This window comes from Triticum aestivum, chromosome 7B (genome assembly GCF_018294505.1).
Source record: "Triticum aestivum cultivar Chinese Spring chromosome 7B, IWGSC CS RefSeq v2.1, whole genome shotgun sequence".
NCBI lineage: Eukaryota > Viridiplantae > Streptophyta > Magnoliopsida > Poales > Poaceae > Triticum > Triticum aestivum.
The window spans coordinates 170,270,237-170,297,606 of record NC_057813.1 but is presented as its reverse complement, the minus strand read 5'-3'; the positions used below and the strand labels follow the sequence as shown (position 1 = coordinate 170,297,606).

Below are 27,370 nucleotides of genomic sequence, written 5' to 3'. Positions count from 1 at the left end.
GCAAAGCTAGAAGGCGCAATGAAGACATTGATCTTCTATATTCTCAATGGCATCAACTTCAATGCTCAGCATTTCTTCATTCACCAATTTGCTGCATCTGGCTCTGACATATTTGGTCTGAAATTCTATGCTTCATGGGTTAAACGACTGATCAAGCTTCACTCTGTTGTTGACTATCAGCCCTCTGCACACAACCATCTCATATTTCTACCAGAGGTTGATATGTCCATCGAAGCCATTTACCTAGAGCCTGCCAAGGAAGCAATTTATCTTCACAATGTCGATCGCCAGAGTTTCTCTCAGCATGTTTAAGGTGTTTAGGCTGCTTCTTGTGTTTATCCGTTGGCTGGAAATACTCGCCGTGCACGTACTGAAGCCACAGAAAGCACCATTTCTCCAAGGCCTCGGAAGCGATCTCGTGTGCTCAATGACCGAGAGCTTCTCGTGGCCTTGCATCAGAAACACGACAAGCATCATTACTGGCTAAAGCGTTAGATGCAAAGCCTCTTGGTGGATATTAATCGCATTCGCAACCTTGCCACCAAGAATGCCTTTGTCACTCATGAAACCTGTCGGCGGTCTTGGAAGAGTTTGACATTGCTCAGTGCTGAAGCTGATCTTCAAGACGATGGCTTCATAGAGAGATTCAAGTTCGACTCCACTCCTCCCAGGAATGTTGTCTTGCGTCGAACTCCGTCCCTTGAAGATTCAGAGTACTCCTCCTCCGCGGCAAATGTTAATGCCAGAGTCCTTGATAACGCCGATGATGCTACTTCACCACCTCCAACTTCGGCGCGTATCGACACTGCACCAAGTTCGTCTTCACCACCTAACCTCAACGACAACCCTGCAGCCTTACCTACTCCTCATGGGAACGAGTAGAGACAATGTCTTCAAACCTTTTTGGTCCTTGCTGACAAAAAGGGGAGAAGCATATGTTGATAGTCTTCAAGCGGGTCCATATGGGTGGTTGCTATACTTTTGCCTAGTGTTTACAACTCTCGCTTTTGATACATTTGGTTCTTTGAGTTGTAACACTTAAACTTGATGGTCGCCTGCTACTTTTTCTGCTATTCTGTGATGCGATGATAAATCCCGCATGAAGTCATTCCTCAGACGTCCATTTTTCATTATGCATGTCATTATTCCCGTATATCTGTTCATGCATGATGTATTGTCTTCATATGGTGAAGAGGATCTCCACAAGTACATTTATATGCACATCTTCAGGGGGAGCCTTTTTGCCACCTATGAAGACAATATCTTAATCCTTTACAATTTCACATACTTTTATCCCCGTTGAAAACTTCAACCAGTTTGTCATCAATCACCAAAAAGAGGGAGATTGTAAGTGCATCTAGTGCCACCCCTAGTTGGTTTTGGAGTATTGACGACAAACCTGGTTGAGGGACTAATGTGTTTGTGAGAATTGCAGGATAACACAGGTAGTAGTCCCTCATTGATTCGGTTTACCTAACGGAGATGAGCCCTAAAAATGTGTGAAGACATTGAAGACAATGTGATTTGTGAAGCTATTCATGTTGAAGACTATGACATGAGAAGACATCGCGTGAAGACTATGGAGCACGAAGACTTAGTTGTTTTAGTGTTTCCTTTTCTTTTTTGTTGAGTCATAGGAACCACCGTACTGTTAAGTGGGGTCCAAGTGAACAAAGTCAGAGTGACTGAAGTGATGCTCAACCAAATCCTATGTCTTCGAGCGAAGACAATGAGAGCAAATCTTATCCAGAGTCGGATGAGTCAGCTTTACTTGTAGCCCAAGTCAAGCTGCCGCATGTGTTTGAAATCTGACTGTTGAGACACTGTCAGTTCCTTAGTGACCCAGGGTCATTTCGGACAAATCAGGTCGGGTTGCCCAGTAGCTATAAATAGCCCACCCCCTACACCATAAATTGGTGGCTGCTCAGAGTTAGTACACGGCTTTTGTCGTTTGAGAGCAATCCACCTCCGAAGCTTTTGAGAGAGAATCCTTGCGAGGACAAAGCCCAAACCACCCAGAGCCCAAAGAGTGTTTGACATCACTGAAGTCTTTCTGTCCGCGTGATCTAAAGACTTGTTACACTTGAGGACTGTGAATCCTCCAGCCGGTTAGGCGTCGCGTTCTGAGCATCCAAGAGTCATTGTGGATTGCCAGTGATGGAAGTCCGTGAAGGTTTGGAAGTCTACCTTGAAGACTTACCAGAGTGATTGGACGGGGACTGAGAGTCCTTAGCTCAAGGGGAATAAGGTGAAGACGCAGTCTTCTGAGTTGAATCTCAGCCTCCCTTACCAGACGTACAGTTGTCACGGCAACTGGAACTGGTTGAACAAATCTCTGTCCTCCCGAAGCCACTAGTTCTATCTCTCACCTCTCTTTACTTACCGTTTGTCTTCGTGAAGTCATTGCCTGCTTGCATTATCTGTTTGACTTCACTGTGTGACTACTTGTCCTGATTAACTTCATACTATCTTCCATCCTGATCCTCACTACCTAGTTGCTAATAGTCTTCGTGCTTTCACTTCATTGAATACTTGACTATGGCTTGTCTAGGGTAGTCTACCTTCTGCTGCATACGAATAGTGTCATTTCTATTGTTTGTCTTTGAAACTCCAATGTTTTGAAGACTTTCATAAAAATCGCCTATTCACCCCCCCCCCTCTAGTCGATAACTAGCCCTTTCAATTATCAATATAAAAATAAAAGTAACATTTAGTATTGCTTCTAGGGCATATTTCCAATAAAAATAATACTGAAGTTGCCTTTCCAGTTTGTCGACAATCTCCCCTTTTTTATTAACTTTACCCCCATAATGGAGGCAACCTTACACAAAGAAAAGGAGGAATGGGCCGTACATTAGTGCTCTTTCTCATTGTTTTCATCATCTATATTTGCTTTCATTATTTATTTCTTGTTTTAGTTACTTTAGCACATGTTTCAATGATTTCCTAGTTCTCAATAGTTTCATCAGTAACAAAAATGTAATGAATCATAAAATTTAGGTAATGATGTCTCTTAAATAACTGCAATATAGCATTCATTCAATATGTGCAAAGAGTATATTGGATGTATAAGTTGAACAATACAAGGTCTCAACATGTTGTGGAAGGATCTGTCGCAATTAACACCAACCAAAGCACCATCCAATTGAGCAACTTATTGGCTCCAGTTTAAAGGAGTTTATTCCAAAAAAACAAAAGAAGAGTTTGAAGGAGCAGTTTATCTGCCCGAGTATGAAGGAAGAAACTTATACAACCAAAGGGTTGGCACTTTTCAACGGTTGGGGCTGAAATTGTAGTAACTCTCACAACCTAGGAAGAGAAGATCGTGCATTTCTTGCGACGGAGCAACTAGATCGGTAAGTGATATTTGGACAGTCTGGAGAGAAGTGACGGGCTAAAGCCTGCTAGATCTTACGAATAATGGTTGCTTCCTTCCCGATGTCTCATATTCTCATTATTCTATATACATCTTTCTTAGTTTCCTCCTCATCTTTCATGTGGGTTCCAACAGTTGTGAGTAGAAGAAAACAGTGTTTCTTGCCATGTGGAGCACTGCGGCCATATATATGTGAATGTGACAAGAGCATCATTTACTCGACGAAGGGGATGGTTGATGGGATATTCATCTATATATTTATTTACTCCATGTCATAACCTTTGGACATATAATCTTGCATGTTACTTCTCTGTCCCATAAGGTAAGATGTTTTTTGACACTTACTTTATGGAACGGAGGGAGTAGATTATATTTTACTCCCTCCTAAACTAATAGAAGAGCATTTAGATCACTTATATTAGTTTACAGAGGGGGTACAAAAAAATGTACGACTGTGATTGGTTTTCATAGCTGTCGAAAGGACATTTGTTGGTGTTGGAGCAAGGGCTTCTTCGCCCATGATCATATCACAATCGCTGTTGCTGACTCGGATACATTTTTGTATTATGACTTATAAGAAATATAAATTCATTTAGTGCATGAGGATGCTACTTCCTCTGTTCCTAAATATAAGTCTTTGTAGCCTAAATATAAGTCTTGGTAGAGATTTCAATATGGACTATATACGGATGTATATAGACATAGTTGAGAGTGTAGATTCACTTATTTTGCTTCGTATGTACTCCCTCCATTTCAAAATAGATGACTCAACTTAGTACAAAGTTGAGTCATCTATTTTGAAACGGAGGGAGTAGTCTATAGTGGAATCTCTTAAAAAAACTTATATTTAGGAACGGATAGGTCTTTCTAGAAATTTCAATAAATGACTACATACGGAGCAAAATGGGTGAATCTATATTCTATAACATGTCTATATATATATCCGTATGTGGTAGTCCATTGGAAATCTCTAAAAAGACTTATATTTAGAACGGAGGGAGTACATGTTAGTGCATGAGGAGTACTTTTTAAAGCTGACGTACAGCACCGTAAGTTGAGAAATGATGTAAGAAGCTGGGGAGCTGAACAAAGGCGAGTAACCTTGCCCGTTAAGCAAACAACATGATGACCTCTCTGAGTCAGCTTTTTACGCCTTAGGATACCCCATCCCATGGCGAGAAAGCTTCAAAAATGCCAATCGTGCAGGCAGCGTCCCTACCCCGCCAATCAGACAAATACGTACCATGCCGTCTTCCAGGCCGAGCAAGAAAGACACAAACATTGTGGACAAGCCAACAAAGAAACGGGATGTAGTACATCTGTCACTCATCAATAATCCACATCTGAAGATGATACTCCATTAGCTTCAAAAAACCAAGGGGAAGAATAATTCATATTTGAATGAGATACCATTAGCTTAAATTCTGTCAAAAGCAGTGCTTTGGAAGGATCAAGAGTGGCAACGTTTACAAGCAAAGCAACTTCAACTGTTAACAAGTACTCCTTTTTCCTTTATTTTTTCCTCTCATGTTTCTTTATCCTTCAAATCCATGGCCATACATCCAAAGAGGGAGGTTCTTCCCGGCATGCTCCACAATCATTAGTAGATGATCAGATCAGCATCACAAGAGAACAGTTCCTATCTCTTTTCTGCGGATACATACACCATCTAGTAACATACTCTTTGCTTTCTCCTCCATTCTTTTCCATGTTGGCGTCCACTTAAATCTTCCACAAAGCCAGCCCTCAGCCCTTTCCTTCTTTTCTCCTGGCCTTTATTATTTTCCTATCCTCTCCCCCTCGAACGTCCGGCACTATCCTCTGTATACAAGTTTCGAAAGCAAGTGACGCTTTCGCCCATTCCATTCCTTGCACTCCACCCATGCTCCCCTCGCCCCGTCCAAGTCCAACAAGTGCAGAAGTGCTCGCCACTGCTCCACCACCACCACCGTATCTCCGTTCTGCAATGGCGACCGCCACGCCGGCGGGGACGACGGCGATACCGTTGCCGGAATACCAGGTGTCCGGCGGGGCGGCCGCGGCCCACCAGCGGGGCTCCGTCGGCCCGTTCGTCGGGGTGCTCGCGGCCGTGCTGCTGCTCACCGCCCTGTCCTGCTTCTTCGGCCGGGTGTGCGCGGCGCACGCGCAGGGGCCTGACGAGTGGTACGACTGCACCAGGCTCGCCGGCCGCCGGCGATGCTGGTGGTGGCGGGCGCCTCGGCGGCCGGTCAGGCCGGCCGAGGAGGAGGCCAAGCCGCCGCCGGCGATGCCGTTGCCTGAGCCGTGAATGATCGGTCCGCCTCAGTCTCCCGCTCTTCTCTTTGCTGCTGTTTGCAGGTTAGTATGATAGGAGAGACCAATAAAGAAAAAGATACTATACACGATTGTAACATCATAATAATTAATTTCTTCTACTAATTAGCAGAATCTCCTTTTCTCTTTATTAGTGAAGAGATTTTGTGGATGTATTCCTTTCATCCGAATTAACATGGAAATTTCCTGCCATCAAAGCAAATGAGGTGCCTGAAATCCTACCGCTTATTAATTTATTGTCACACTTAATGTTCTCTTTTCTTGTCGCAGCAAAGAATATATAGTGTCATGGTAGATCAGTTGTAAAATATCATGAGGTTGTCTTCAAACACTTCCATATCAGACGGTTGCATTTAAGCACTGAAAGAATCTGTTTCTGCGAAATGCAGTGCAATCATCTCATTATATATAAACCATAGCATTATTAGTTTACAGTAAAACAGAGGAACAACAGTTACGTGGCAAAACGCAAAAGCCATGAAACAAGGTGAAATTCTGCCATCAGAGCACAAGCATAAACAGGGGTAAGAGCAAAAGAGAAGGGGGGGAAACACACACACACACACACACACACACACACACACACACACACAGCCTTAAAGCTAAATGAACTTTACAGCAGGTCTTCTCTTGTTCCTCTTGTGGCCTATCTACGAAATTCTGTGGTCTAGCTCTATCCTCTGAACTGGAAGAACTGCATGGAACCATAGAAGCAACAATCCAAGAATATTCACAAGTTCTAGCCAGTCCATCTTCTGTCATCTTTCAGGAGATGACATTCTATAATCTGTACAAAACACAAAATCTACTGAGAGAATGTCATCCTTCAACCTCTACATCAGTTCCCTTTTTAACTTGCATGGCCTTGCCGTCGCGACGAGCAGATATCCCAACCATCCTTGGGTGCGATGATGTCCGGTGCCGTGACGATAGCTGCCTTGCCACCTCCGGGTCTTCGGCCTTCCCCAAGTACCTTTTCCACTGAATCTTGTTATGGAACATTGGAAAGAAACGGATCTGAATCGCGGCATAGCAGAAGTACGGGACGAGTGTGGCCGTCACCACGAAAAGTGTCACCAACCAATATGATAGCGCTGGGGCCAACTGTTCAATGAAGACCATGTATGCTGTCTTGGAGTACTTTGGGTCTATAGCACCATAAACCATGAGGAAGATGTACCACACAGCAATGCTACCCCATATGAATATGTGCTGGATTATGGTGAAGTAGTTCACCGAGAGGGCCATTTGGCAGTTGACGACCCATACGACACAAGTGTACATGGTAGCACCTAGGGCATCCAAGCCCGCAACTTGGCCATCTTGACGAAATGCTTGGTCCTTCAGGGCGGTAGTGCAGAAGAAAAATATTAAGATGGCATTCACGACACCATTAAACATCCAGCCAAGTATCCGACGCCAGCTGAATAATACATTCTGCACACCTTCTTGGTATAGCTCCGGATACTGTCAAGTAACATGCAAACAGGCACTTTCTTAAAAACAGCTAGGTCAATGGAGTTGAAATTAATGTGCATAGCTTCTGCATTCTGTGCAGTATGAAAGATAGAATGATATCTTTATTTGTCCAAGAAAACAGTGAAAAGGGAACTTAAAACGGCATGAATAGGATAACTGAGCCTTGAGACGCCTTTTGCCCTTTTGGGCAAGAGGACTGCTTAAATTAAGTAGGAAATTATTGAATATATGAAAAGCAAATACTGCATGAAATCATCAAACTTTTACCTAATCAAATGGAGCAAGTATACAAAACATGTAAAATTTTGAACTTGTCTTAAACAAAACATAACCATGCAGCTTCTACTCCCTCCGTTCCTAAATATATGACGTTTTGATATATTTAGGAACAGAGGGAGTATATGGAGTAGAGTGACATAGACACTGTACTTTCTCATAAAGATGAAGTAGAACATGTTTCAAGAGAATTTGGAATTTGAGATGGACTTTCCCTAATTCGATCTGCTATCACGAAAGATTGCGTCTTTTTCAAACGGGTTTGCATAGACGTACCTGTAAACACAGCCGTGAAGAAACATCCTGATCAAATACGCCCAACGCAATGACAGGAAGGGAGGTGAAAAATACATTATACAGTGACAAGAACCAATCATTATAAGCTGGCTTCCCTGAAAAGGATGCAAACGCTTCATACAGAAAGATGGTGACTCCAAAAGTCACATTCTTGTAGAAGAAATAGCATATCTGCATCAGAAAGAGAATATCAACATAATACTTGAATTTTGAAAGTTGATTATTTGTGCAAAGGAACATAGAGTATACCATCACTGAAATACGTCGGTAACACCAATGTCCATGCACCAAAAGCAACCGTTCCAGAAAGCGGAACTGGGCGATGGCAATATCACTTGCCATGACAGCCTAAGACATTGTGAAGAGAAACAACTAACAATTAAAAAAGATTCTAGTGATCACAAGCACATTCACAAAAATTTACAAAGCATCAAAATAAGCAACCTGCATCCCTTCAACACCACTAATCCCAACCCCTATGTCAGCTTCCTGAAGCATGCCAACATCATTTGCCCCATCACCAATTGCTAAGGTAACTTTATGTGAATGTTTAACAAGCCTTGTAACCTGCAATAGTTGCGACAGATTAATAACTCTGCATGTATGCTTTCAGAAATAACACTCGGAAAATAAATAGAAAAGATAAATATGACTTCCAAAACAAGAAAAAAGCTCACCAATGCCTTCTGCTTCGGTGAAGATCGACAACATATGACTGATGCACACTTGACAGCAAGATCCAAGAACTTAAACTTGACATCATCTTCCAAAGCATAAGTTAATGATTTACCATCAATTATCAGCGCAAAAGATTCCGTGCTGGACTGCCCCAAGGTTGGGACTTGTTTTATTCCATCCTCTATCTGACCCATAACACTTCGCTTTGATGCCTGAAGAGCCAACAAATAGAAAGTAACTATTGCAGTTTTGAATGTACAGAGTAGAATTCTAAATGTTAGATGCCTGTTTTGTTAACTCCTTTTGGTAAACATTTACGAGTGATTGTTGTGAATATACTCATCTAAAAATAACAATTACATAGGCAGTGATTCAGTAGATGCATCAGTCATTTATTCACCTTGGCAATGGAATCTTTGTCTCCGTTTTTCTCCAATGCAATGATGTCAGGTGCTTCCAGGGCGATGATTATCTGTGTCATTCCTTGTCTAAGTAGGCTACATGCAAAGCTGAAGAAGCACATGAATGATAAATCAGAAAAAGAAATAGTCAGCTTGAACTTCTAGAATCCAGTCATACTAAAAAGACCATTTCCATGCAAAAATACAGTAAGTACCCAATATTGATAGCTGTCTCCATTTTGTCACCCGTCAACACCCATATCTTAATTCCTGCTTGTGCAAGCTTGTCAATGCATTCTGGTACCTGATTACAAATGCACATCCACGCAAATGAAAAATGACAATTCAATATTTAAAATGAATTAGACTGTAAAGCATAGCCTTCTCATAAAAAACATACCCCTTTCTGGAGCTTGTCTTCAACAGCAGTAGCACCAAGAAGAATCAAGTCCCGCTCAATGCTATCAGCAGCCTCCCCAATTTGTTCATCTCTGTCGACACTTCCAGATATTTTGGCAGTCCTGAATTTTTCAGCGAAGTTCTTGTACTCTTTCTCATCCAAGACGCGGTATGCGAGAACTAATGTTCTTAGACCAGAATCAGAATACTCGTTTATGTGCCTTTTAGTCTCTTCCTCAAATTCTCTTCCATCTGGTGCAAGCCTCGTGAACATCACACTGTTCACATGGAGAAGACAGATAAGAAGCCATAGGCATACACAAGTTCGCCCGTTAATTGTGAAACGACACCGAAATTTAGAACATGTGGAGTACTTACCTATCAGCGCCCTTGCTAAACAGTAATATCCTCCCCTCTGGTTCCTTCACTATTACAGACATCCGTCTTCGTGAGCTACTGAATTCCAAGACATTTAGGAGCTCATATTTTCTGTATGAGGGTGCTAAAAGTCAAATTTACGTAATAAACAATACCCTTTAATGAAAAAAAGAAATTTGCATACCTATACTGATAATCTGCAACATTCTGGTTAGGATCGCGTTCACGAATAACTATACTTGTCTGTGTCCTCTTGTAAAACTCAAACCCTAATTCTCTTGCTGCGATAACAAATGCAGCTTCATCAGGAGACTCAGCTTCGTATGAAACTTTATCAGTTTCATCTACTTCAGGTATGCATGTATGACAGATGGCTAGCAGACGGAAAAAATCCCTGATTATATCTTTATTAGGTTCATGTATCCAATTTCCATCCATTATACGTGGATCCTTCAAATTAAAACCTTTGACATGAGGACTCTCCTCGATTTGTTTCTCCTTGTGCCCTCCAGCTTCTATCTCGTCACCTAGCGGCACCCCTTTCCTCAGGGCCATAGCTTTCTCAACTTCTGTGACAGACTGACCATATGCAGTGCCAGCAATCGAACACTTGATAAACTCCATCATGTTGCAGGTCAAGGTTCCAGTCTTATCAGAGAGAATTGTGTCAACTTGACCTAGTTCTTCGTTTAGATTTGAGGTTCGAGCATGAGTTGGCTTATCTGATTCTTCATCATACATGTCAATGTCCTGGTTGATGAATACAGCCTGTAAGATCTTGACCATCTCAATGGATATGTACAGAGAAATTGGGATAAAGTAGTTGTACAACATTAAGGCTGTCAACAGATGACAAAAGGATGCCAGAGGTGCTCGTTTCGGGTCATAGAAGACGGTCGAATCATCTGGGCGAAGATACCACCGTTTTAGCTCACCATTCCTTAAGTCAGCTTTAGTCCATATACCAAAAAAGACTGAACCAAGTAAAGCAATTCCAAGTAAAAAACACAGCAGCAGGTAAATGATGTAATCCATTTTCTTCTCAATCTTGCTTCTTTTAGATGGTGGCTCAGTTGCATTTTGCATCACTTTTGTATCGTGACCTGTGAAGATGACAGCCCCATATATGTAATCAGTGTTCCGGAGCTTTGAGTCCCGAAGAAGGAGTTGTTGGGGTGACAGAGGATGCTGCATGCCTTTATAATCCATAGTACCAACAAAAGAATAAAGATTCGCATTCGGATCTTCGCATTTGATTATTTGTCTAAGGTTTGTGAAATCACCATCCTCTTGTAAATCCGATGTCACCTCAAGAGCTTGTTTAATTTTCAAATTTGTTTCACCATCAAGGTTCATAGTCTCTACATAGCAGATTCCATCCGGATAGTTAGATGAAAGTAGAATCAAGTCAGCAGGAAAGAAATTATCCTTCTCCACCTTTATCACATCTCCAATTTTGATATACTTCCATTTTGTCTCTTCAAAACTGCCATTCCCTCTATGTACTTTTACTATTCGATTGTTGAGCTCAATGTCCTGAATGAAGAATTGCATATATTAACTTCATGTGAATATGCATAGACATACAAACCAACTAAATGGTAGAGATAAAGCAGCAAAATTTAAAGATTAATATTTGTGCAACTAGTCCATCACAAAGATGTGTATCGCGTCGATGAATGGAAATTCATAACAAATTTAGCTATGGTCTACCCTAATATCCAGAAAAACTGGCATTTATCTATTCACAGAAAAAAAGTTGATACAACGAAACCATGTTCTACAACCGAGATTATAAATTCTTCCTAAAATAGTTTATCAGCTGCCTAGGATAGAACAGACCCAGTAAAACTCACAATGACATTGTATGATTAGATCTCATGCAAAGTGAAATAACTGAAAATTTAATGTGCTGAGACGAAAGTAATTTGTGACATAGTTCATGGCATTGTTCAGATAGGAAGCTCATAGGTTGGTTTTAACTAAGTGACACATAATATTACCCTAAAAAGGTAAAAATAAAAAGCATCGCATATTATGTTAACATCCAACGTATCCATACTCCTTTACTTCTTTTGTGATAGTGATCTGACCTTCAGTTATTTGTGGTTTCTTACATACTTCAAAATTAACAGTTTAATAGTAAAAGACCATATTTTTTTACTTCCTGTCGATTTACGACCTTTTATTGGTTGATCCAGAAAGAAAGCTCCAGTAGATTTAGGTTCCTCCCTACTTTGTCTTATCATACAAAAAAATCCTTTCAAGATGCAAGCCCAGATATGCAACTGAATAAAAAAAACACCTCATCATCAAGAAAAAGGAAAACCCGTACGTCCTTGTTAAGCAGTTCATGAAACCAGTGGAAAGGTCAGATTATGTGCAGGCATGTTAAGTTCTTGTGAATCACAACATACTATTCATGAGTCGAAAGAAAGCTCGTTAAATATGATTCATTTGTGGTAGGATTTGAACAGAAGATAACAGAAACGATACCTGTTGTTTCCTCCTCCAATCCTCAACCCCCTCTTTCAACATGGTCGCCGTAATCACGAACGACAATGGCAGTAGCGCGCTTACCGCCGAGTAGGGCGCGAGTGGGGTCAAAGTGAGGATCCCTGAGACGAGGAAGTAGAAGTTGGCCACCCTCCGGAACTGCTCAAAGAGGGACTTGGGCACGAAGGTGACCAACGAGTACTTGGTAGTGGACACCTCATTTCTTGGGTAACTGAAGCCCTCCTCTTCATGCTTGTCTGGATCATTGACGTAGACGACTCGGGAGAACCCCGCCGTGCCAATCTTGGAGTGATCTTCGGTGGCGCCCTTGGCGCAGAGCGCGAAGCTGTACAACGTGCTCAGCTTCAGCTTCTCCAGCCTCCTCCTTACCCGTGCCATTTTGACACAAGAACCAGATCACCACACCAGACTAGTACTGCCCAGGGCTCACCAGGCTCAGCTCTCTTGGTTACTGCCGAGATTACTGAACTTTTGGCCTCAAACTTACTGAGCTGAATCTGAAAATTCAGCCCTCAAGGACCAGTGAATGAATCAGGAACAAATCACTGGACCCCCCCCCCCCCCCCTCTGAGCGAGAAGAAGTCAGATTTCAGGTGTGAACCCAAGAAACGCCTCGCAATAAATTCGGGGCGCGCTCCCACCCACCAAGAAAGGCTCCACCGCCCCCACCTACCTAAAAAAAGCAGGCGAGGCAGCCACACGAGGAACTGGACAGCACTGGACTAAATCACCTGACCGGGAACGCCTCAACAGAGCTCCGAGATCCCGCCCTGCCGCGGCGCGGCGACGGCGGCGTCCGGCCGGAACCCCCTCCGCCCCTGAACTCCCGCGTCCCGGAATCCCAGCTCCAGGCGGCAGCGCGGGGGACCCTGATCCATGCGGCGAGGCAGCGGGCGTTTCTTGTTTCTGTCCGTCCGTCCGTCCTCCGAGAAACGTCCCCGGGAAAGCAACTTATTGGGCGGAGGAATCCGGCGGGTGGGGGAGGGGCGGCAATGCGCGCGAAGCAGCGGCCGGCAAGGAAGGAACAAGGGCGGGACGGGACCGAACCGACGCGCACGAACGCACGCACGCGGTTTCTTTGTTGCGCGGCGGACGAATCCAAGACGGGACGCGGACACGGAAGCGGAAGGCTTGGGATAGGGGGAGGGAGGAAAATTCGAAGCTTTGCCGAGGAAGAGACGGGGGAGCGGGGTCAAATGGAAGAAGGGAGAAGGGTGGAGGAGTAGGGGACGGACGGGGGATGAGAGAACGGAGGTGGGGAGAGAGAGGCAGAGTCGTGGGCGTGTGCGTGTGCGTGTGCGCGGGGTGGGGGAGGGGTTCTTGGGCTGGCCGGTTTGGTTGTTGGCGCCGCTGCTGCTACTGCTGTGCCTGTCGTGACTGTGTGCTGCCTGGCGCTTTGCCCTTTGGGGGTGGGTAAAACGTGTGCTGTCCGGTAGTAAGATGTGGATTTTACTTGTATCTTTCCATTTATGAAATGATTTTACTCTTTCCTTTCCTTGTGTGTACTACTCCTACATTATTCCTTACCTTGTATACTTACATTGTTATTCTTTTGAACAAACCTTGCCTTGTATATTAGGTATTGCTATATTTACCACGGCGGTTTAATGAATCTCTCAGGAGATTACGGTTTGGCATGGCAATATATCGTTCCTCCGTGTTGATTAGATATCATGATTGCATAAAAAAAATCAAATCTTCTCTTTTTAAGAAAATCCATAGCATCGAAACTTCATGTTCACCATGAAACACATTTACTTTCATAACCCCTTCCCTCAACGAAAAACCGTAAACATACATTTAAAGGCGTAAACGAACGTTACAACCTCGCGTAGTCACTTGTATATTTATAGCCCATTGATTATACTTATTCTCTATAGTTTTTTCTAATTTCATTTTGTGTGCAATTGTTAGTTTTTCGCAAACTGAGTGTAGCTCAGATGGTTAGGTTCCTTGTGATGGAACGTGTCCACCAGGGTTTAAATCCTAGACTTGGCATTGATGCTCACATATTTCTTGATTTATTTCAGACTTTCCTACCATGTTTGTTCAGTGAGAGGAGACGTTCCCACCAACAATGAGGCATCTATGATGATTTTGTCAATCTCAAGATGTTGTGTTCGACTCGATATCTTGGAGGTGCTCATAGGGATAGCCTATGGTGACTTTGCCAATTCAAGATGTTGTGTTTGGCTCGGTATCTTGGAGGTGCTCGCAGGGGCAGCCTATGGTGACTTCGTCAATCTTAAGATGTTGTGTTCAGCTCGGTATCTTGGAGGTGCTCGTAGGGGTAGCCTATGGTGACTTCGTCAATCTCAAGATGTTGTGTTCGGCTTGATATCTTGAAGGTGCTCGTAGGGGTAGCCTATGGTGACTTCGTAAATTTCAAGATGTTGTGTTCGGCTCGGTATCTTGGAGGTGCTTGTAGGGGTAGCCTATGGTGACTTTGTCAATTTCAAGAAGTTGTGTTTGGCTCGGTATCTTGGAGGTGCTCATAGGAGTAACATATGGTGACTTCTTCAGTCTCAAGATATTGTGTTCGGCTCGGTATCTTGGAGGTGCGCGTAGGGGTAGCCTATGGTGACTTCGTCAATCTCAAGATGTTGTGTTCGGCTCGGTATCTTGGGGGTGCTCATAGGGGTAGCCTATGGTGACTTCGTCAATCTCAAGATGTTGTGTTCGACTCGGTATCTTGGAGGTGCTCATAGGGGTAGCCTATGGTGACTTCGTCAGTCTCAAGATATTGTGTTCGACTCGGTATCTTGGAGGTGCTCATAGGGGTAGGGTGTGCGTGTGTGCGTTCATAGGGATGAGTCTTTGTGCATGAATGTTAGCATCTGCGACTGTACTCTGTTAAAAAAATGTTGTTTTTTGTGTTCTATATTTTGAATGGAATGTGTACTTTAATCTGAAAACTCTACCATGGGCTAAGCATGTTTGTTCTAATATTAGTATTTTCATGAAAAGCATGAACTACAAGCTCCTTCTAGTTTCTTCCATACCAGCGATGTTCAAAGTAAGCTAATATGTAAAAACAATAATGTGTAAATGTTAGGGGAAATGAATGTTCGCTATTTTAGTTAAATATGCATGTGCATTCGTAGTTACCACCATTTTCATATTCTTAATTAGGCTAGTTACTTGGCATCTTAGCCTATGAGACTTCAAGAACCATGAGCTTTTCAAATTTGGCTCCCATTAGCTCCTTCTTCAAATCTCTAAAATTGTCTCTCTGTAGTTATATTAGTGTCATATATGATAAACAAGCAAGCAACAACTAGATCAGATGAAAATAGAGCGTTGTTTGATTATTCTGCATAGCTGCACTTATTCACTTGGCTTCCACACAAATGCTTTGGTAAAATTGAGGAGTTTTGTTTTGTTTTGCACCACAATTGGTACCAGCGTAATTGCTCATCTAATTTAATAATGTGAAGGAAGGGCGGGTCGGGACCTAATTGAACCGACATCTCTCCGTCTCTTTCATTTTACCCCCTCCCTCTATCTCTTCGTCAGCAATGCGCGCAAAGCAGCGGCCGGCAAGGAAGGAACAAGGGCGGGACGAGACCGGACCGAACCAACGCGCACGCACGCGGTTTCTTTGTTGCGCGGCGAACGGATCCAAGACATTGACATGGAAGCGGAAGGCTTGGGATAGGGGAAGGAGGAAACTTCGAAGCTTTGTCGACCAAGAGAGAGAGGGAGGGGGCCAAATGGAAGGGAGAAGGTGTAGCGACCAGACCTCAAACAGTCTGATCTATGTGCATCAGTGTCATCCCTGGATCGGTAATGCTGACACACACAGTACTCGAGGATTTATAACAGAGTAGCAATCACACACTTATTACATCGAATGTCTCAAAAGAGAACTTATTACAATAATATGGCTTAAGGCCATCTAAAAACAATAACAGTGGAAGGCTTGGAAGATAAAATGAGTCCAACAACTCCAACTGCATAGCTGAGTGAAAGACAACGACCTATGGCACCTTACTCGTCGTCTGAAAAGTCTGCAACATGAAACGTTGCAGCCCGAAACGGGTCAACACATGGAATATGTTGGCAATGTAACACATAGAATAATGAACAGAATAATTGCTATCACTACATGCATATATGGCTGGTGGAAATATCTATGGTTACAGTTTTGCATAAAGCCAATTTTCCCGTACAACAAAGGAATAAATTTATTTAACTGTCATGGCGGTTGTTAAACATTGAGAAGGTTCCTCCAACTCAATCTCAATTAAACATCATCATTAAACCCAATCAAATTATATTTAGAGTGATGAGATCAACATGATAATCCAAGAACTAGATACTCAAAATGTCCATAACCGGGGACACGGCTAACCATGATTAGTTTGTACACTCTGCAGAGGTTTGTGCACTCTTCCCCGCAAGACTCGAATACATCCATGATCGGAGAAACGAGACACAGTCTTTCTGAAAGAATAACTCTTTACTCTGGGTGGACAGTTACACCTACTTTCCCCTACATCTGCTAGCCCACCACTGAAAGAGGTCTTGCAACACACTCAACTATGCTAGAGACCATAATAGCTTGTGGCTGCACACGGAAGTTTCTAGCATGAATAATCTTATGATCCCTTTGAGCCTGGGTGGCGGACCGTAGGATGATCACACGGGTACTCCGGGATATCCTAGGACAACACTGGATTCTCTAGGTGCCCTGACAACCACTGGGTACTCCAGGGTGCCTCAAGCAATCCACCGAGATGTGTATTTAAGTAGCCGCCTTAAGTTAACCTTAAGTAACAACACTCACATCTGTCATGAATCACTCAAACCAAACCACGTCTACGAGGATAGCATAGCAATATAAGCATAACGTAGAAGTAACTCCCAAAAGTTTGATAAGTAAACATGGCAATAGGTTCTACCTCATCATCTACTTTCCAAAACCCACATGTTAAACAGATCCTAACCATGCAATGTTGAGGGTTGATCTAATGCGATAAAAACTGGGTAGTAAAGGGGTATGATCAAAGTGTTACTTGCCTTGCTGATGATCCGTGAAACCTAGCGACTCGTAGTAGCACGCTTCGCACTACGGGTACTCTATCACAAACAAACAAGCATACAATGAGCACTCAACTAGAAGCACGGGTAAAACTCAAATAAGAGAACTAACCAGAAAGTTCAACTTAAGAACTCCGGTTTGCAAAAAGAATCAAAACAAACCAAACAACGAAACTCAAACTGCGAAAAAACAAGATCCGTTTACTAATCTGGACTAAGGTCAATTTTACAGTACCAAAATCTTGTTCAAGTTGGTTAAACAGAAATAGGGCTTCGAGACGAAGATCTAGGCGCTTAAATCGCCTGATTCTGATAAACGAGTGAAAATATAAACTAAAACGAAAATCTGGGCAGAAATCGCGATTGAAAATAATCACGGAAAAACCTTGGAAAAAGAAAACTCACAAACAGGCTAACGAACGAATGTTCGCTGTCTGCGGCTAACGGGTGAACACCGTTCGTTAAAACGAACGTACGGACAGACGTCCGCTATTTAGGTAAACCGAGAAAACCGAACCGATCTAATATAAAAAAAATAAAAAAATAAAAAAAATCTAGGTTTCTAAAAAAACGCGCGTTTTTTCAAAAAAAAAAGAAATGGCGGTGGCGGCGGTTTCTACCTTCAGCGAGGCTCCGGCGGGGCTCGGCTTGGGCGACAGGGCAGCGAGGGGGCGACGGCGACGTCGGGCGGCGACGGTTGCGGGTGCGGTGCTGCGCGGTGGTGGGTGGCGGAGAGGCGGCGGGGCGGCGGTATTTATAGGAGGCGGGGAGGGTGGCCGACTTGGGCAAGGGGGCGACGGCGACGTCGACTCGGGGTCGGACTCCCCGAGTCCAGCGGCTGCACGGCGGGGCGAGGCGGCGGCGCTGGGCGAGGCCGGCCCGGCTCGGCTGGGCCGTTGGCCCAGTCGGGCGCGCGAACATTTTTTTAAAATTGATCTCGCCGAACAAAACAAATCCTAGAAAATAAAATAAAAAAAATCTAAAAATGCCAAAACAAATTTTCACCGTCTAAATAAAATATTTAGAACAAGATGAACATTTTTTGGCCTAAAAATGCAATTTTGAAAACGTGCAATTTTTCTAATTCAAATAAAATTGCAATAAAATCCAAATACAACTATTTATTTGATTTTAATATTTTCCTCGAATATTTCATTTATTTTGGAGAAGTCATATTATCTCCTCTCATATTTTTTTATATGAAATATTTTTGAAGGGAAAAAATAATTAAGACCAAAATGATCCTGGTTTTGATATTTGAGGAAATTCAAATATGGAGACGATGAAATCCCCAACTCTCTTCGTGGGTCCTTGAGTTGCTTAGAATTTCGAGGATCGCGAAACGAAATGCAATAAAATATGATATGCATGAATGATCTAAGTATAACATTCCAAATTGGAAATTTGGATGTTACTGAAGGGAGTAGGGGATGGACGGGGGATGCGAGAATGGAGGGGAGAGGTAGAGTCGTGGGCGTGTGCGTGGGGTGGGGGTGGGGGAGGGGGAGGGGTTCTTGGGCTGGCCAGTTTGGTTGTTGGCGCTGCTGCTACTATTGTGCATGTCCTGACTGTGTTGCCCAGCTCTTTGGGGGTGGGTAAAACGTGTGTTGTCTAGTAGAGTAGATTTTACTTGTATCTTTCCATTTGTTTATGAATGTATGATTTTGCTCTTTCCTTGTGTGTACTGCTCCTACATTATCCCTTACCTTGTATCATATTTATTGTTATTTTTTAACCAGCCTTACTTTGTACAGTATTGCTATATTTACCAAGGCGGTTAGACGAATTTCTCAGAAAATTACGATTTGGCATGGTAATATATCGTTCTCGCTGTTGATTAGATATCATGATTTCATAATTAAATTAATAGCAAAGCTTTATTTTTGAGAAAGCCCATATCAAAACTTCCAATTTACCACGAAACACATTTAATTTCAGCACCGCTTCCGTCAACGAAAAACATTAAACATATATTTAAAGGTGTAAATGAACGTTACAACCTCACGCAGTCACCCATATATGTATAGCCTATTTGATTATACTTATTGTCTCTAGTTATTTTCTCTTTTCATTTTGTGTGCAACTGTTGGTTTTTTTGCAAACCGAGCGTACCTCCGATGGTTAGGTTCCTTGTGGTGGAACCTGCCCATCAGGGGTCAAGTTCTAGACTTGGTACTCATGCTCACATTTTCCTGAATTTACTTCTGACATTTCGACGATGTTCGTTTAGTGAAAGGAGATGTTCCCATCGACTATGATGTATATATGGTGACTTTGTCAATCTCAAGATGTAGTGTCGGCTTGATATTTCAGAGGTGCTCATAGAGGTAGGGTGTGCGTGTGTGCGTTCATAGGGGTGAGTCTATGTGAGTGTATGTGTGTGTATGTGAGCATCTGCTTGTACCGTGTTCAATTTTTTTGCTGCCTTTTGTGTTCTAGATTTTGAACTGAATGTGTGCTTTAACCTGAAACTCTGCCATGGGTTAAACATGTTTATTCTAATATTAGTATTCGCTCGAAAAGCATGAACTAGACGTTCCTTCTAGTTTTCTTCCACATCAACATTATTCAAGGTAAGCAAATATGTTTTAAAAAATGTGTAAATGTTAGGGAAAATGAATTTGTGTTATTTTAGTCAAACATGGATGTGCATTCATAGTTACTACTATTTCATATTCTTAACTAGTCTAATTACTTGGTATCTTAGCCTATGAGACTTCAAAAGCCATGAGCCTTTCAAATTTGGCTGTGGTTAGCTCCTTCTCCAAACCTCTTCTGATGGTAAATAAATAAGCAACAACTAGATATTTATTGAAATATAGGGCACCCTTTGACTATTCTGCATAGTTGCATTTATTTACCTGGCTTCTACACAAATGCTTTTGGTTAAATTGAGGAGTTTAATTTTGTTTTGCACCACAGTCGGTACCACCGTAATTACTCATCTCATTTAATAGTGTGAAATGTGATATTTATCTTTCCACTAGATGCTCATTCAAAATATACCGACTAATGAAATAACTAAATGCATCAATATTGCAATAGCTCCATTGGTTGCCCTATTTTAAGAGATACTATGGCTGAAAATTGTTTTTCAGTTTAACTGGTCTAACGCAGGCGAGTATGTTTAGGATAATAGAAGGAACTTTTAGAAGACGGGAAAAGTATAAATTTGAATAACCAGGAAAAGATTCAGATAAATTGGCTTAAATGGAAAAAGGAGAAACATTTTATGAAAAAAGGCAATTTGATAGGAACATAAATATTTTAAGTGTTTTCAATAAAGATCGTGTGACATCCTGGCTTAACAGGAATAATAGACTACTCATATAAACAAGACGCATTTTAGAGAAAAAAATGTTGTGAGGCTTGATTTTTGTGACGTTTTAATGCTAAGGTTTCGAACACCATGTGTGTTGCTTCAAAAAAATGTCCTCGTTGTAACAACATGCAGACTTTACACTTCCGAACATGTAAATGCGTACTTTTCAATAAGAAATATCTCAAGAATTCGCCAACATTGATCACATTTATCCCCATTACTGAATTGTCATGTCATGCTAATAGGTGCACGCACACTTTAAAATAAATGTACTTCTCTACCGTCCGTTTGCTACATGTAGCAACAAAAATGTGTGCAAGAATATGTCTAGGTCATCACTCAATGAGGTGGTTGGGGGGCTTCCTCCTTTCTCGAAAAAATGCAAGAATGAGAAGTCCTCTTCTCTTTGCCTCTCCCACGTGCATTCTGTTTACAAAATGAGAAGAATGTATCCTTGGTTGGTTAGCTAGCAAAGATTATCCAAAATTTTGACTAATAGTACCAACTTTTGGTGTTAATTAGGCACCATTGTGCTTTCAAGTTTAGACGTCTCAACCTTCTAGTTGTTTTCTTGGATGAATAAAAAGGGTGTACTAACATGTCGATTTTGGGTGATGTTACAACTAGGTACACTTTAGAGGGTCCAGAATGTAGCTACTCCCGAGTACAAATTGTGATTTTTGTTCTTTATATGCCACGTGCGTAGAAAGACCATAGCACCACGAAGGACGAGAGCACATCTAGGTGAGGAGGAAGATGACCCAAGTGATCAACCCTCATGAGGTAGATTTTAAACTCTTTATTTTTTGTGAAAAGGTTGATGACGATATATTAAAAATCACAAGTCTTTACAAAAACGCCAATACAAAAAGATAAAACTATAATTAAATCCTTGAAACTGTTGAAATCTTCTTCCCTTGCATCCACCAACCGCATGCCGTGAGCATGGCTCGGTGCTGCCTCTGGGCCTCTGCCTCACAAGTATAACCATTGACCGACCGTTTGCTCATTGATCTTAGAAAACTAACCCTCGGAGCAATTTGATCAAACCGACGCTCATACAATTAATTGTAATTTTATTAATATTCTTACATTTGTTCTCACATCTTATTTTGCTCTGTTCATAATCCCCTTCTTTCGCTGCAATATGACTGTCCTAATGTCTTAATTCTCAAGACATAATCCGGCCGCTTCTTACAGAATTACTCAGTAATCTTGGAGTATTTTAGTAAAAGAAAATGTGAATGTCCTCTGCTGTCCTAGACAGGGAGGAATGTCGTTGTAAACTCCGAACGAACACATGTTAACCCATGTGACAATTGCAAAGCCCCGTAGTTTGGTCGCTGACAGACCCACACATCTGTATATTTCTTGGACAGATCGACACACCATAAATAATAGTTCCTGTTAGAGTACAGTTGTGAAGTACTTTGTACTGACGGACTAAAGAACTAACGGAAATGTGTAGTGCCCGATAGAACTGTCTCTAGCTTAAGGACAAATAATATGAGAAAACAAACGGCCGTTTGGCCTATCCCTCATCTCTTATATCACCACGTTCAACAGAGCGCCAAAATGTAGGCCAGAGAAGGCTTGCGAATACTAGAACACAAATGGATAACCTCAAGAGACTCCAACCTAATCATGATGACCTTCGCGCACACACACAAGAATGCTAGTGTTTTATTCTTTTTGCGGAAATGACAAAGAACATATATTAAGAATCACATAGCAAAAAAGTCTTTTGTCCCGCTTTATATATATAAAGCAAACCACCAAGCCAAAAGGTCCAACAAGAGTTCACACCGCACAAACACACACACATCCGCACACAAGGTAGCACAACACGAAGTACGAAAAAGTTTTGCTGAGGACACAGCTCAACAAGCCGAGAAAAAAAGAAACAAAGGCGGCGGTGATGTAGGTGAAGAAGTTAATCCGGCTCTAGTGGTGGAGGAGGGAGCGGCAGCGCCAAATGGAGAGCCATTGTGGGAAGATCGACAATGATGATGTTGATGGCATCTCGGTCCCGAGGGCGGCTAAGCGGCCGCCAAAGCTGCAAATAGCCACACATTTTGAACACCACATCAGTAGCACGTCGAAGAGGCACATGCTGTATCACAAGCTTATTGCGGATCGTCCAAAGCGTCCAAGCCAGGACCCCAATAGTCAGCCACCTAATGTGGCGGACCGACTGTGGCGAGGCCTGGAGCTCGGCGAAGAGATCTGGGAAGTTGTTGTGACATCAACGACCACTCACCACTTAGTGGAGGCAACTCCATAGGAATTGAGCGGACACGCAAAAGAAAAAGATGTGGTTGAGTCTTCGTTCGTCCCACATAAAGGGCAAATCCCATCACCAGGCCATTCCGTTTGAGCACCTCCATAACGGAAGGCACCCGGCCTCGGATCCACTGCTACAAGAAGATCTGAATCTTTAGTGGCAGTCGGATGGACCAAATTAGCCCAAGAGGCTCAGGTCCAGGCGTGGCCGCGATGGCCTGGTATAGGGATTTGGTGGAGAAGCCACCCGACAGCTCTAAATGCCGAGAAATGCGGTCGCTCGCTTGATCGACATGTGGCTCATGGAGGGCGATTCACTCAAGCAGTTCGTGCTAGGCGATGTGATCCGGAGGACCAAAAGGCCTCCATAACGCGAGGCGCCCTAAATCAATAAGGTCCACCTCGACAGAGATCCTAGGCTCCACAACAATGGAGAACAAGTCCGGGAATCGGGCCACAAAAGGGAGATCCCCAGCCCACTGGTCGAACCAGAGCAGGGTGGATGCTCTGGATCGAACCGCAATGGAGGTCCCGATGCGGAGGGTCGGGAGGAACTGTATGACGGATTGCCAAAACTGAGAGCCGCTAGAGTGCTGACAAAAGGCGAGCGGCTAGCCTCAGAGGTATTTGTTTCGAATGATGACGAGCCAAAGGCCGCCCTTCCCATTCGCAATCCGCCATAGCCAGCGGGTCAGCAAAGCAATGTTCATGCGCTTGGAGGACATGATGCCAAGCCCGCCCTGGTCATGTATTTTGCCAATGTCGGGCCAGTGAAACATATGGTATTTCTGCTTATCACCCTCACCGACCCAGAAGAATCTCGCCTGTACCTTGGCGATCTCATGACGGAGCATCTCCGGCAGGCTGTAGAAGCTCATGATGAATAGGAGTAGTCTGGACGAGGACGAGTTGATGAGGACCGTCCGTGTTGCCTTAGACAACCACCTGCCATGCCATGGCTCGATACAATGTTGGAGCTTATTCACGGTTGGCCGCAAATCCGCCACGGTCATCCAAGAATCACTAATGGGTACCCTAGGTAAGTCGTGGGGAAGGAACCCAACTGACAATTAAGACGGTCAATGGTACTTTGGCACTCGGTGGGAGAGTAGCCTGATGTCTACTACACAACTTTCTTCTTGTAGACTCGTGTTGGGCCTCCAAGCACAGAGTTTTGTAGGACAGTAGCAATTTTCCCTCAAGTGGATAACCGAAGGTTTATCAATCCGTGGGAGGCGTAGGATGAAGATGGTATCTCCCGAACAACCTTGCAACCAAATAACAAAGCGTCTCTTGTGTCCTCAACATACCCAATACAATGGTAAATTGTATAGGTGCACTAGTTCGGCGAAGAGATGGTGATACAAGTTTAATATGGATAGTAGATATAGGTTTTTGTAATATGAAAATATAAAAACAGCAAGGTCACTAGTAACAAAAGTGAGCAAAAACGGTATTGCAATGCTTGAAAACAAGGCCTAGGGTTCATACTTTCACTAGTGCAAGTTCTCTCAACAATGATAACATAATTAAATCAAATGACAATCCCTCAACATGCGACAAAGAGTCACTCCAAAGTTCCTATCACAGACAACATAAGATGAAATTGCGTGTAGGGTACGAAACCAGCTCAAAGTTATTCTTTCCGATCAATCCATTGAGCTATTCCTATAAGTGTCACAAACAGCCCTAGAGTTTGTAGTAAAATTGTTGGGAGATGTAGCATGCAATTTTAAAAAAAATCCTACGCTCACGCAAGATCTATCTAGGAGATGCATAGCAACGAGAGGGGGAAAGTGTGTCCATGTGCCCTCATAGACTAAAAGCGGAAGTGTTAACTTAATGTTGTTGATGTAGTGGAACGTCTTCTCGAATCAACCGATCAAGTACCGAACGTATGGCACCTCCGAGTTCTGCACACGTTCAGCTTGATGACGTCCCTCGAACTCTTGATCCAGTAGAGGTACGAAGGAGTCGATCAGTTTCGTCAGCATGACGGCGTGATGACGGTGTTGATGAAGTGATCCGCGCAGGGCTTCGCCTAAGCACTACGACAATATGATCGGAGGAGTAAACGGTGGAGGGGGGCACCGCACACGGCTAAACAATTGATGTGCCTAGAGGTGCCCCCATGCCCCCGTATATAAAGGAGGGAGAGGCGAGGAGGCCGGCCTAGGGAGCACCCCCAAGTGGGAAGGAGTCCTACTAGGACTCCAAGTCCAATTCGGACCCTCCCTTCCTTTTACCGGAGAGGGAAAGGGGAAAGGAGAGGGAGAAGGAGAAGGAAAGGGAGGCGCCGCCCCCTTCCCCACTCCAATTCGGATCCCTTCCTTGTGGGGCGCGCACCAGCCCCTTGTGGGCTGGTTAGCCTCCCTCATATGGCCCATATGCCCATATCCTTCCCCCGGTAACCCCTCCGGTACTCCGGTATGTACCCGGTGCACTCCGAAACCCTTCTGGTATCCGAATACTTCCTTCCAATATATCAATCTTTACCTCTCAACCATTTCAAGACTCCTCGTCATGTCTGTGATCTCATCCGGGACTCCGAACAACCTTCATTCACCAAAACACATAACTCATTTAATACATATCGTCATCAAACGTTAAGCGTGCGGACCCTATGGGTTCGAGAACTATGTAGACATGACCGAGACACCTCTCCGATCAATAACCAATAGCGGAACCTGGATGCTCATATTGGTTCCCACATATTCTATGAAGATCTTTACCGGTCGAACCGCAATGTCAACATACGTTATTCCCTTTGTCATCGGTATGTTACTTGCCCAAGATTCGATCGTCGATATCTTCATACCTAGTTCAATCTCGTTACCAGCAAGTATCTTTACTCATTCTGTAATGCATCACCCCGTAACTAACTCATTATTCACATTGCTTGCAAGGCTTCATATGATGTGCATTACTGAGAGGGCCCAGAGATACCTCTCTGATACTCGGAGTGACAAATCCTAATCTCGATCTATGCCAACCCAACAAACACCTTCGGAGAGACCTATAGAGCATCTTTATAATCACCTAGTTACGTTGTGACGTCTGATAGCACATAAGGCATTCCTCTGGTGTCCGGGAGTTGCATAATCTCATTGTCGGAGGAATATTTATTTGATATGAAGAAAGCAATAGCAATAAAACTGAACGATCATTATGCTAAGCTAACGAATGGGTCTTGTCCATCACATCATTCTCCTAATGATGTGATCTCGTTCATCAAATGACAACACATGTCTATGGCTAGGAATCTTAACCATCTTTGATCAATGAGCTAGTCAAGTAGAGGCATACTAGGGACACAGTGTTTTGTCTATGTATTCAAACATGTATCAAGTTTCCGGTTAATACAATTCTAGCATGAATAATAAACATTCATCATGATATAAGGAAATATAAAATAACAACTTTATTATTGCCTCTAGGGCATATTTCCTTCAGTCTCCCACTTGCACTAGAGTCAACAATCTAGTTCACATCGCCATGTGATTTAACGCCAATACATCACATCGTTATGTGATTACACCCATAGTTCACATCGCCATGTGACCAACACCCAAAGGGTTTACTAGAGTCAATAATCTAGTTCACATCGCCATGTGATTAACACCCAAAGAGTACTAAGGTGTGATCATGTTTTTCTTGTGGGAGAAGTTTAGTCAACGTGCTGCCACATTCAGATCCGTATGTATTTTGCAAATTTCTATGTCTACAATGCTCTGCACGGAGCTACTTTAGCTAATTGCTCCCACTTTCAATATGTATCCAGATTGAGACTCAGAGTCATCTGGATCGGTGTAAAAGCTTGCATCGACGTAACTCTTTACAACAAACTCTTTACATCTCCATAACCGAGAAATATTTCCTTAGTCCTCTTAGGTAACTAAGGATAACTTTGACCGTTGTCCAGTGATCCACTCCTGGATCAGTATCGTACCCCCTTGCCAAACTCATGATAAGGTACACAATAGGTCTAGTACACAGCATAGCATACTTTATAGAACCTATGGCTGAGGCATAGGGAATGACTTTCATTCTCTTTCTATTTTCTGTTGTGGTCAGGTTTTGAGTCTTACTCAACTTTACACCTTGCAACACAGGTAAAAACTCCTTCTTTGACTGTTTCATTTTGAACTACAACAAAATCTTGTCAAGGTATGTACTCATTGAAAAATCTTATCAAGCGTCTTGATCTATCTCTATAGATCTTGATGCCCAATATGTAAGCAGCTTCACCGAGGTTTTTCTTTGAAAAAACTCCTTTCAAACTCTCCTTCATGCTTTCCAGAAAATTCTACATCATTTCTGATCAATAATATGTCATTCACATATAATTATCAGGAAGGTTGTCGTGCTCCCACTCACTTTCTTGTAAATACAGGCTTCATCGCAAGTCTGTGTAAAACTATATGCTTTGAACAACTCATTAAAGCGTATGTTCCAACTCTGAGATGCTTGCACCAGTCCATAGATGGATTGCTGGAGCTTGCACACTTTGTTAGTACCTTTAGGATCGACAAAACCTTTTGGTTGCATCATATACAACTCTCCTTAGAGACATCCATTTAAGGAATGCAGTTTTGACATCCATTTGCC

At 42.9% G+C, this 27,370-nt stretch overlaps 2 protein-coding genes across 3 annotated transcripts; one reads left to right on the top strand and one right to left on the bottom strand.

Moving 5' to 3' along the window:
- Window positions 1-4,888: 4,888 nt before the first annotated feature.
- On the top strand, window positions 4,889-14,584 carry LOC123159186 (uncharacterized). The gene is made up of 2 exons (XM_044577015.1): window positions 4,889-5,713; window positions 14,145-14,584. The coding sequence occupies exon 1, from the start codon at window positions 5,259-5,261 to the stop codon at window positions 5,661-5,663; it is 405 nt and encodes a 134-aa protein (XP_044432950.1). The 5' UTR covers window positions 4,889-5,258; the 3' UTR covers window positions 5,664-5,713; window positions 14,145-14,584.
- Window positions 6,063-13,410, bottom strand: LOC123159185 (putative phospholipid-transporting ATPase 9). 2 transcript variants are annotated; one of them, XM_044577014.1, is made up of 12 exons: window positions 12,094-12,382; window positions 11,035-11,133; window positions 9,782-10,958; window positions 9,598-9,708; window positions 9,221-9,497; window positions 9,036-9,124; window positions 8,820-8,928; window positions 8,419-8,631; window positions 8,186-8,308; window positions 7,991-8,089; window positions 7,721-7,912; window positions 6,063-7,156 (listed from the first exon to the last, which is right to left on the bottom strand). In XM_044577014.1, the coding sequence occupies exons 2-12, from the start codon at window positions 11,066-11,068 to the stop codon at window positions 6,509-6,511; spliced, it is 3,072 nt and encodes a 1,023-aa protein (XP_044432949.1). In that variant the 5' UTR covers window positions 11,069-11,133; window positions 12,094-12,382; the 3' UTR covers window positions 6,063-6,508. The 2 variants fall into 2 exon arrangements, with proteins under 2 accessions (XP_044432949.1, XP_044432948.1); XM_044577013.1 differs by having other exon boundaries at window positions 9,782-11,133; window positions 12,094-13,410.
- Window positions 14,585-27,370: the final 12,786 nt, after the last annotated feature.

Excerpts from the sequence above, each read along its gene's own strand:
- LOC123159186 (XM_044577015.1), top strand. The coding sequence starts at position 5,259 with ATGCTCCCCTCGCCCCGTCCAAGTCCAACAAGTGCAGAAGTGCTCGCC.
- LOC123159185 (XM_044577013.1), bottom strand. The coding sequence starts at position 12,492 with ATGGCACGGGTAAGGAGGAGGCTGGAGAAGCTGAAGCTGAGCACGTTG. Across the intron at positions 9,709-9,781 it reads GTTGCAGATTATCAGTATAG|AAAATATGAGCTCCTAAATG; the intron begins GTATGCAAATTT and ends ACCCTCATACAG. Across the intron at positions 8,309-8,418 it reads CACCGAAGCAGAAGGCATTG|GTTACAAGGCTTGTTAAACA; the intron begins GTGAGCTTTTTT and ends CAACTATTGCAG.